Here is a 10,308-nt window from a genome sequence, read left to right as displayed (position 1 = left end):
TGAACTTGAATGACTTCTCTGTCGCTCATACCAACCTCTCTCCTGATTTTCCACACTGGGATTCTCACTCCAACTCAAGGTTTCCTGAGAGACACGACGAGCCGCTTCACCAGGGCGTTGTAGCTTCCTTCTTTACTGTCATTGGCTGTTGCTCTTCCAGGTCCCGCCCACAGCGACCTCAATCCTGATTGGATGTCAGTGTCCTTTTATGATGGCAAAGCGGGATCCCGGTGCTTTGAGATTGGACGACTTGGGGGAGGCGGGCAGCTAATGCGCAGGCGTGTTTCCTCGAGTCGTGATTGGCGGGCGGTGTGCCGGGATGGGGCGGGATTCTTCTCACGCACATTCTGTGGGCGGAGTGGGCGGAGCTGTCGGCGTCAGTTGGTTCAAGTGTCCCGGCCTGAGGTGTGTGCTTGGTCCCTCCCTCTCCAGGCGCCTCAAGCGGAAGGTGAGGGCCGTCCTGGGCAGCAGAGGGCTTGGCCCTAGGCGACTAGAGCTACGGCCTCGGTACCTCCGAGGGCCTAGAGGGCGGGGCGGGCTGGACGCGGCCCCGCGCACCGAGGGCCCGGGAGGAGCGGTCTTGGGCCTGGCCATCTGGTGGGCGGCGGAGGCCTGGCTCCCTGCAGAACCCCTACGCAACCTCTTTTTCTCCTGTTTTCGTTGTCAGGCCCAGGCGTTCTTTGGGAGAAGGGCCTCTCGCGGTCCCTGACGCAGACATCGTGCAGGTTTCTCCCCGCAGCTCCTGGGTCGGGAGCCGCTTTGCAGCCCCCGGCTCTGGAATTGGACTGCGGGAGGGGCGTTTGGGTGGAATGGGACCTGGCTCTCCTGGACCTGCCCGTGGCTGCTCTGCAAGAGCCTGAGAGTTGGGAGGGGAGGCTAAGGTGGGGAAGGAGCCTAGTGAGCCGTAAAATAAGGATTGGAACGTCTTTCCAGGCGGCGAAAGCGGCACCTGGGTTTGTTGGTGAATCGTCTTCTCCCCAGAGTCCTGCTGAACAAGTTTTGGGAAGTAAGGTTTGGAAAGGAGAAAGAGGATACATTCCTGAAAGGCAGGTCTTCTGTTATACAATGTGTCAACCTCAGACTATTACGCAACAATAAGGACAGATGCCATTCCAGGTGTTCCCAACACGCTGTCTGTGCCCGAGGACCCAAAGCTATGCCCATGTATTCTGGTACCTGTAACGCTGATTAAAATCAGTGTAGCTAGCCATCCTCTGAAGAGTATAGCTTCCGTTTAAATCCTCATTTGGCCAAACAATTCCTTGATCTTGTGGAATTTGAAACTGGATTATTTAACCAGGACAAGTCAAGGCAGAACTTGAACAGAGCTGAACAGACAAATTATATTGAAGTTGACGTAGCCTGAAGGGAATGGAGTTTATCTTGATTTGGTTAGTAAAGATTTCAGAGGAGTTTGACATCCGTGGTAGCAAAATGTTTGGCAAACTTAAGATTAGGGCCATATTAAAGTTTCTTCCATTGCATAATGGAAAAAGCGTGGACTGTGAAGTTAGACCTGGGTTCAAATTCTTGGTGGAGACATTGGCTGTGAAACCTCTGAAACAGCCTTTGTGAAAGATATATAGCTTTTCTGAAATTTAGTGTCCATATCTGTAAATTGCGGTTTCCTTCTGTTGATTTGATGAAATAACATATGCAAAGCATTTAGCACATTAATGCATGAAGATACTATTTTAGCACTCTTACTAGTTCTCTAGTATGACGGATGGTGAAATCAATTTTAGATGCAGAAAAGTTGAGTGAAGATGGACGGATATTAGGAAAAGGTCTCAAAATCTGCAGTCTCAGATGTGACAGTAGCTGTGGTGGAATGGTGGAAAAAACACTTGGGCATTTGTTGTAGTCTTGGCCCTGTTGCTGACTACTTCTGTGGTCTTCAGTAAGCCATTGTTGTCTTTGGCCTTGATTTATCTGTAAAATGAAGCAGCTGGACCAGATGGTTTTCTTTGAATTCTTTTTGTTGCCCAAATGAGAGCTAAAAGGTAGAGAAGATAATAGCAGACATTTATTGAATACCTACTATGTACTAGGTACTGTTGCAAACACCTTGTATCCACTCATTCTCACAACAAACCCATGAGATATGTATGGTTATTATCCACATTTTACAAATGAGGAAACTTAAGGCCGAGGTGTTAATCTTGCCCAAGGTGCCAGAGCTTATAAATTGCAGAGCTAGGATTTGAATCCTGGTAAACTGAGTTCATGTTGTTAATCATTGTGCCAAACTGCCTCTCAAGGAGAGTAATACTGTGGATATTGTATACTATTAGAGATACTATAAAAGAAGATTGGGGAATATTTGGTAAGATGCTCATCTTTGGTCACAGATGTGTGTGCATGGCAAAAATTATTTAATTAAATGGATCTTGTCCTAATGTTTGCCATGTTTCCTGGTTTGTATTCTCTCTCTGCGTTCTGCCGCCTGGACTTAAATAATCAAAAAATAATTCTAGATTCCCTTCCTCTAACCAAGGCTAGATACCCAAATTTACTGTGGTTTTTGAGAAACCTTTAAAAGGTCTGACCTAGGCATGCATCAGAGCTGAAGAATCTCAGCGAACCATATCCATTTCTGGGTTAAGGTGATTTAGGATAGGCAGACCAGCCTCAGCACCCCAAATTCATTTCAGTGTTCCCATGCTTGAGCAGACTTGGTCTGAATTTTCTCCTTTTTCATCAGATTTGTGTTTATATGTAGGAGTAGAAGGAGTTGAAAGTGAACTTTTAAGAGCATATTTGACATGGAATTAGATTGATGTTATAGCAACTATAGGTAAAAAAGGATTTTATAGTTGAAAAAGTTGAAAAACTCAGTATTAAGTACCTATTATGATGTAGTACTGTGTTAAATGTAGACTTTGGGCAGTTTGAGGATCAATACTATTTTAAAAGAAAAAATCCGTGGCTAAAATACTTTGACATAAAGAACTCAGCAAGTCTTTTGATCCCATATGTAAAACAAATCAGTTTATTGCCCTAAATCTACTGAAAGACTTTGAATATATATTAATACAATAGTAGCATTTTGAGGTGGGTCTATTTGATCTCATCACAATAAAATACAATTGCTTCTTGTTCTTTTGTTGTGGAGAGGCAGCAGGTAATGCTGTGGTCCACTGTACTAAAGAGTAATGCCCTTATGCCCAGGGCTGCCAGATACAGTGGGCAGGTTTTGCACTGTACAACGCTTGGGGTGCAATCTTACATAGACTGTAGTGTGAATTGTACTCTCTCGCGTTGTATATCCTATAGCACTGTTCTTGTGGCACTACTTTTGTGCTCCTGCCTTCGCCCCAATCTTGAGTGTGAGAGTAATTTTTCCTTTAATAAGCCCTCTCCACCCTGTTTTTCTGCTTTTTATTTTCTTTCACTTTTTGAGATGAAGTCACTGTGGCTAAACCATGCATAGGTTTTCTATTGTTTGGATTATATGTGGTCAGAATTTCAGAAACTGGCTTCTTTTTCTTTACCTCTTATATTGGTGAGTGTGGAACACTTGTGCTTTTGCAGACTTTTTGGTTTAATTTAAATATTAGTCTGAAACATAAGCAAAAGAAGACTTCCCAATCACTCTATTATATCTGACTTCAAAATCAGCTGTGTCATTCTCTGATTATCTGTTGCTTTGGCTTGTATATCTTATAACTCGTCTTACCTATCATGAAAATTTGTTCCAGCTGTAGCCTTAAAAGCATTGCATATGAGAAATTTGAAGCACCTTTAATTTATTATTTAGCAAATACATTTGCCAAATTGCAGCTTACTCCTACTGAGCACTCCCATGATCACTTTTGCTTTTGGTCGTTGCCTCTCTCATCTCACTCAGACCTCTTTCAGCCAGATCAGTGGTTGAAATGGTATGAAAAGAGAGTGACTGGAGCACCTGGTTACAAGTGTGCTTCTCTGTCAGGGAAATGTCAAATCAAGTTTTCACTAACAGTCTTCCTCTTCAATTATAAGAGACATGTTGATTCAATGGAGAGGAATAGTTTTTGGAGTGTGGTCTTTAAATACTACAGTAGATCAAATAACTTTTAAAAAAAGAATTATTGGAAACATTTTAATAATCTGAAATGCAGAGAACCTGAGAATTAAACCATGTGAGAAAGAGGTTGGGCAGAGCAACTTTAAGTGCGGTTTCAGATAAGGGGAAAGATGCTAGAAGACTTGGAGTCGCTTTATTCAGCATCATTAATTGTATACCATTTGTAGTTAAGTATTTAATAAATGTCATGCAAAGGATATTACATATTTTTTTCTTTTTTTTTTTGAGACGGAGTCTCGCTCTGTCGCCCAGGCTGGAGTGCAGTGGTGTGATCTGCAAGCTACGCCTCCCGGGTTCACGCCATTCTCCTGCCTCAGCCTCCCGAGTAGCTGGGACTACAGGCGCCCACCACCACGCCCAGCTAATTTTTTTTTTTGTATTTTTAGTAGAGACGGGGTTTCACCATGTTAGCCAGGATGGTCTCGATCTTCTGACCTTGCAATCTGCCCGCCTTGGCCTCCCAAAATGTTGGAATTACAGGCGTGAGCCACTGCGCCCAGCCCTACATGTTTTTTTCTAGACTAGTGAGTGCTATCTTACTTGAACTATAAACTTGAAGTTTATGTATATGTACACTGGGCACTTTAATTTGAAGTTCATGTTAGTATCTGAAATGTAACAAGATTTATGTAGATGTTCACTAGACATTTTCAAATTTCATGTTAGTATCTGTAGTACAACAAGATTTGTATTAACAGAAGCTGTGAGAGAATGTGTAATACACTGATACCTCTTTAATGTGATTCTAGTTCCAGTATGTAGATATCCTTATTTAATAGGTCTGCTTTCTACTGTTTAAGATATGGAGGCGTAACAATGCCTTGGGCACAGAAGATATTCAATAAATACTTGTTGAAAGAGTAACACTGACAAGTCTAGGTTGCTTCAATGTAGTAGATTAGATTGGGTAACAAATCTGTTTTCAGTGATAATCTGGTAATATTATTTACTACATTTTGAACACATTGAATGAAATGATTGTTAGCAATGGAGCAGAACATGTTTTACAGAAATTTTTTGTTCTGATATTTAGAAGTCTTTATTGGAATAATAAAATGTTAGTATTTATTTACTTATTTACATCCTGATTAGTCTGTTTTGATTTTACCCTGACTAGGAGCTGATGAATGGACATTTTTTCATTTATTCCATATTACTATTTTAGATGGTCTAGTATTTTTCTTTTGAATTTTATTTGTAAAATATTAAACAGTGTATGTAAAGCAATACTTTAATGAAGAATAATATTTGAAAAAATTTTGTCCTCATCCATACCATCATCCTTAATATCAGAGCACTTTTTCATTTTCATGTTTTTTATGCATATTTATGTATGTTTCATATAATTTACATCAGTGAATATACAATTTTATACACATTGTTTCATGTACTATAGTCATAATTATTTTCAGTAGCCACTCCATTAGAAATTATAACTGTACTCAGCAGGCTGAGGAGGGAGGATTGCTTGAGTCCAGGAGTTTAATACAGACTGGGCAACATAGCAAGACCCCCATTTCTAAATAAATAAATAAATAAAAATATATCTTCTTAAAAAGAAAATCACAACTGTAATTTACCAGACTTTGAGTGGGCAGTTATGTTGTTTCTGAGACTTGGTTGTAAATAAGATTGAAGTGATTTTTATGTATATAACTTTGTTTGCATTATTGTCCTTAGCCTAAATTTCCAAGAATAAAATACTTAGTTAAAAAATATTTAAATGTTTTTATGAATCTTATCATCATATTGCTTTCCAAAAAGAGTACATATTTAAAAGTTGTGTCCAATGTTTGTGTATTTGTTTTTCCATAACTCTTTGCTAGTATTGATCATTACCTCCTTTAAAAAATAATAATTATATGGTGGTATTTATGTATCTTTTGATTATCAAGAAGCTTAACATTTTCTCTCACTCAAACTATTTATATCCTTTGCTTATTTACCCATTAGGCATTTATTTTATTCTTAAAAATAGTAAAGCATATGAAAAGTCTGGCTATGTCATATTTAACAAAATCATCCTCCTTTGAAAAACAGGCTTATATTTTATTGCTGTGTGTATCTATATTTCAAAATTTTTCTTATTGTAGACCGTTCATCAAAGATTTTGTATCCAAGGCACAAAAGTTTGTTGCCCAAGATGATGAATGCTGACATGGATGGTATGTTCTTCATTTTCTTTTTTGTATACTCCTGGTTTTCTGGATGTTTTGCTTTATTAAGCAATGGAAAGGGCAGAGAAACAATGTTTAGAAGAGTTGGATCTTGGCTAATTCCTTATTTATATCTCATCTAATGTCAGAAAGGACCAACCAAAGCAGCTTTCATTCCTTAGCTATGAGAGGTTGGCAAGTTATTTTTATCTTCTTTACCTTGGTGTCCTTATCTGCAATTTGGGGATACAACATTTTATTTCACAGGGCTCTTGTATAAGTCAAGTAAGAATGAATATAAAACATTTTGCAGATTCTTAAGTGCTACCCTACACAAATAGTACCTAATGTTAATTAATAGTAAATTTGAACCTTTATATTACAGCAGTTGATGCCGAAAATCAGGTGGAACTGGAGGAAAAAACAAGACTTATTAATCAAGTGTTGGAACTCCAACACACACTTGAAGGTTAGCTTGCATTTTGTAGTGTATTTGAATGACAGCCAATTAATTGAACTTGTAAGCATTTATATTGCTAAATTTTGTTTGTTAGAATGTATAATTTTTTAAAAGAATGAACTTCAAAGTTTATATATATATGATCTTCCTGCTTTGGTAGTTTAAAGAACAGATACACTTAGATACACTTCAGTCAAGTCAAATGGTGTTGTTATGCTTCCCTCTTTAAAGCCTAACATAATGCTGGCTAGTATGAGACTCCCTTTTAAATCCCCACAATGTGTTACTAAGTCCGCTTTAATAAGGCTTGTTTTAAAGTAGAAACAGTGTATTAGCCTTGGAGATTAAAAAGGAATTTACCTGAATTTTTTCATTTTCTAAGTCTTGCATAAAATTAATACTAACACTGAAACATCTTTTGAGTTTTAATGAAATTAAGAGGTTGTGTTTTTGGTGCTACAGTGAGCAGATCATGTCACTCAGAACCTCCCACTGACTTACATTTTACAGAGTTAATAAAAGTCATCTGTCACTTCCCTATTAGCTTTCTTTCTTTCTTCTTTTTTCTTTTTTTTGAGATGGAGTTTCACTCCTGTTGCTCAGATTGGAGTGCAATGGCACAATCTCGGCTCCCTGCAACCTCCACCTCCTGGGTTCAAGTGATTCTCCTGCCTCAGCCTCCTGAGTAGCTGAGATTACAGGTGCCTGTCACCACGCCCAGCTAATTTTTTGTATTTTTAGTAGAGACAGGGTTTCACTGTGTTGGCCAGGCTGGTCTCAAACTCCTGACCTCATGATCCACCCGCCTCGGCCTCCCAAAGTGCTGGGATAACAGGCGTGAGCCACCATGCCCAGCCAGAATTAACTTCTTATATGATCATCAGGAACTGCATGTATTGAATGTCTTGATAATGTTACAAGATGATCAGTTGCTTGGAAACTGACTGCCTGTATTCAGTATATGAATTCAATTGTGTTAACCTGATTTATATCTTAAACATTTCTAGTAAAGATGTTATGGTTTTATGTTGATAAGACATAAAATGGAACCAGAATTCACATTTTAAAAACTAAAGTCTTTTTTGAAAATTAACTACCCAATGTTAATGCTATTTACAAAGAATAACATTTAGTCTAATGTAAAGTATTTTTAGGAATTTGTCTACTAATTTGCACTCAGTTTGTTTACCTTGCTGTCTCTAAAATCCGAATTCTTAAAATTTAAGGATTGTGTTATCTCTTTTAAGAATGAGTCCTAAGAATTTTGTAATATGGAATCATTGTCATTGTTATATTGATAATGGGCATTTTTATTTTTTATAAAGATCTCTCCGCAAGAGTAGATGCAGTTAAGGAAGAAAATCTGAAGCTAAAATCAGAAAACCAAGTTCTTGGACAATATATAGAAAACCTCATGTCAGCTTCTAGTGTTTTTCAAACAACTGACACAAAAAGCAAAAGAAAGTAAGGGATTGATACCCTTCTGTTTTATGGAATTGCTGCTGATCATTTTTTCTTTAAAACTTGGATAGATTCCAAAACTTACAGTACCTTTGTGGCTTCATTGAATATTTATGAAGAAAATGTCAGATGTAGACAAAAATAACACAATAACAGGAGGCTTCCATAAGTTTGTGTATTATGTTAGTCTATGAAAACGTGCAAATGTAGAGACTTTATAATTAGAATTGCATATATTTATGAAACTTAAAGATGAATGTTTTATCGAATTTGTAGGTTTAGCACTGTCTTTTATTATAGGATTAGTAAGATATACAAGAAAATAACCACCATGTTGTGAAAAAGTGACCAAAATCATGTACTAAATGCACAGCTTTATGTACCCTGTCCACCATCTTGTGCCTCTTTTCCATTTGCCTCTTCCTTCCTGTTTCCCTTCCCTTAAGGAAAAAAATTGGTGTCACATTTGTAAAAGTAATTTTAATAGTTAATCATCTCTGAGAGTAACCTGTATTTTAATTGTTGAAACTTAACCAAAATAAGATACTGTCTCAGCTAGGGTTTGTCATTTGTGTATTTAGTATTAAGATAGGAATGCTAGTGTCTCTTTAATTAATTGGAAATAGATGGAGGCTAAAAATGAAGGTTTTTCTTTGAAACTGAATTAACTTGAGAATATTTGTTGTTAAAAACTTCTTTTTGCACAAAATAACTCATTTTGTATTATCTGAAAAATATATGATTTCTGGTCATGTGTATGTTTAAAATAGAAAATTTTGAGGAAAAATGGAAATAGGGTGGAAAAGTACTTGGTAAACAGTAGTAACCAACTTCAAATATTTTCACTCCAGATTTGTGTTTTCTCTGGCACAGAGTAATCTTTTGGGAAATATATATGAAAGTGGATTAAGTTTGACTACCCTTATGTAAGCCACATCTGGATGAGAACAGTTACAAAGAGTTTGGTCTCTAAGTTGATTCGTACCCAGCAGGGCAACTTTTGCAAAATTCCGTAACAGTGTATTAGTATTAGAATAGTGAATAAAATGGGAGAGTTTTACATGTATACTTATTATCTTGCTCAGTATTTTATCTCACTTGTTCTAGAATTTTCTGTAAACCCTGCTACTGGGTTTGAAGAGTTTTAGTCATCCTTTAACAATTTTTAAAAATTTAGCTTGTAGATTCCATTTGGTAAGGAAATCAATATTGGAAGTAATGCTAAAATCTTATAATATGAAAAGAGATCCACTAATATAGCTTATGGTTATTAGATTTGGGCTACTTTTAATCATGGAATAATCTTATGTATTGGTGTAAGAGTTGATGAATGACTTTAGCTGTATGAATATATAATAGTGAAACTGCAAACATTTTGCATCCCTTTTGTGACCTAATTTACAGACATTTAAATTGTGTTGCAGTTCTGCTTTGCTGTTTAATAAAAAGCTATTTCAGAGGTTGTGTGTGTTTTGATATAGTTGCCTAAGTAAATGGGGTATTTAGGTTTAGTGGTGTATCCAGGGTTGTTCAATGCCACAGAATAGTGTATCTTATTTAAGTAGCCAGTTACTGATTATTTAGGGGAATAACATTTTTATTAATAAAACTGTAACTGGTTATCAATATAAATATCATAGACTATTAAACATTAATTTAGAGAACAAAAGCAAAGCACTCAAAGGATCCAAGATCTCCAGGGAAAAAGGAAGTTGTATTTTTTAGGGTAGGCTAAGCTACTTTAGCAAGAGACCCAGTGATAAAGAGTATAAATACAGAAGTTTCTCTCCCAACCAGTGGTTCCAAGGTCAGCATTGCAGGCTAGCAGCCCTTGTTCACTCAGGGACTTTGGCTGAGGATGGTGCTGCCATTTTAAGTCATGGCTTTCAAGTCACTCTAGTGGTTACCCATCTAATTTTCAGGAAAAGAGCATGGAAGTATACATATGCAAGGTTTTATGGGCTGTGCCTGGAAATGGTTCATATATCTTCTTATATTCCAGTGGTGTGGAGACTTAGTTACATCTAGATACAAGAGGAGCTGAGAAATGTAGTCCATGGCTGGGAAGCCATATTCCAGCTATAAATACAAGATTTTGGTGGCCACTAGCAGCCTCAGCCACAGCTCTTCTTGTGCTACTAAGTATCTTCCATTACATAGAG

At 37.4% G+C, this 10,308-nt stretch overlaps 1 protein-coding gene across 5 annotated transcripts; it reads left to right on the top strand.

The window, feature by feature from the left end:
* The first annotated feature begins 249 nt into the window (after positions 1-249).
* SCOC (short coiled-coil protein) lies at positions 250-9,609 on the top strand. 5 transcript variants are annotated; one of them, XM_023225966.3, is made up of 6 exons: positions 370-448; positions 668-725; positions 934-1,046; positions 6,163-6,234; positions 6,611-6,694; positions 8,011-9,608. In XM_023225966.3, exons 4-6 carry the CDS (start codon positions 6,213-6,215, stop codon positions 8,151-8,153), a joined length of 249 nt encoding a protein of 82 aa, XP_023081734.1. In that variant the 5' UTR covers positions 370-448; positions 668-725; positions 934-1,046; positions 6,163-6,212; the 3' UTR covers positions 8,154-9,608. The 5 variants fall into 5 exon arrangements, with proteins under 5 accessions (XP_023081731.1, XP_023081734.1, XP_023081732.1 ...); XM_023225964.3 differs by having other exon boundaries at positions 376-448; positions 668-746; XM_023225967.3 differs by lacking the exon at positions 370-448 and adding an exon at positions 460-507 and having other exon boundaries at positions 934-1,006.
* Positions 9,610-10,308: the final 699 nt, after the last annotated feature.

The sequence above is a fragment of the Piliocolobus tephrosceles genome, chromosome 3 (assembly GCF_002776525.5).
Source record: "Piliocolobus tephrosceles isolate RC106 chromosome 3, ASM277652v3, whole genome shotgun sequence".
NCBI classification, from domain to species: Eukaryota; Metazoa; Chordata; class Mammalia; order Primates; family Cercopithecidae; genus Piliocolobus; species Piliocolobus tephrosceles.
The sequence above is the reverse complement of the archived record's forward strand: the minus strand, read 5'-3'. Positions and strand labels throughout refer to the sequence as shown.

Excerpts from the sequence above, each read along its gene's own strand:
- SCOC (XM_023225963.3), top strand. The coding sequence starts at position 271 with ATGCGCAGGCGTGTTTCCTCGAGTCGTGATTGGCGGGCGGTGTGCCGG. Across the intron at positions 6,235-6,610 it reads GATGAATGCTGACATGGATG|CAGTTGATGCCGAAAATCAG; the intron begins GTATGTTCTTCA and ends TTTATATTACAG. Across the intron at positions 6,695-8,010 it reads ACTCCAACACACACTTGAAG|ATCTCTCCGCAAGAGTAGAT; the intron begins GTTAGCTTGCAT and ends TTTTTTATAAAG.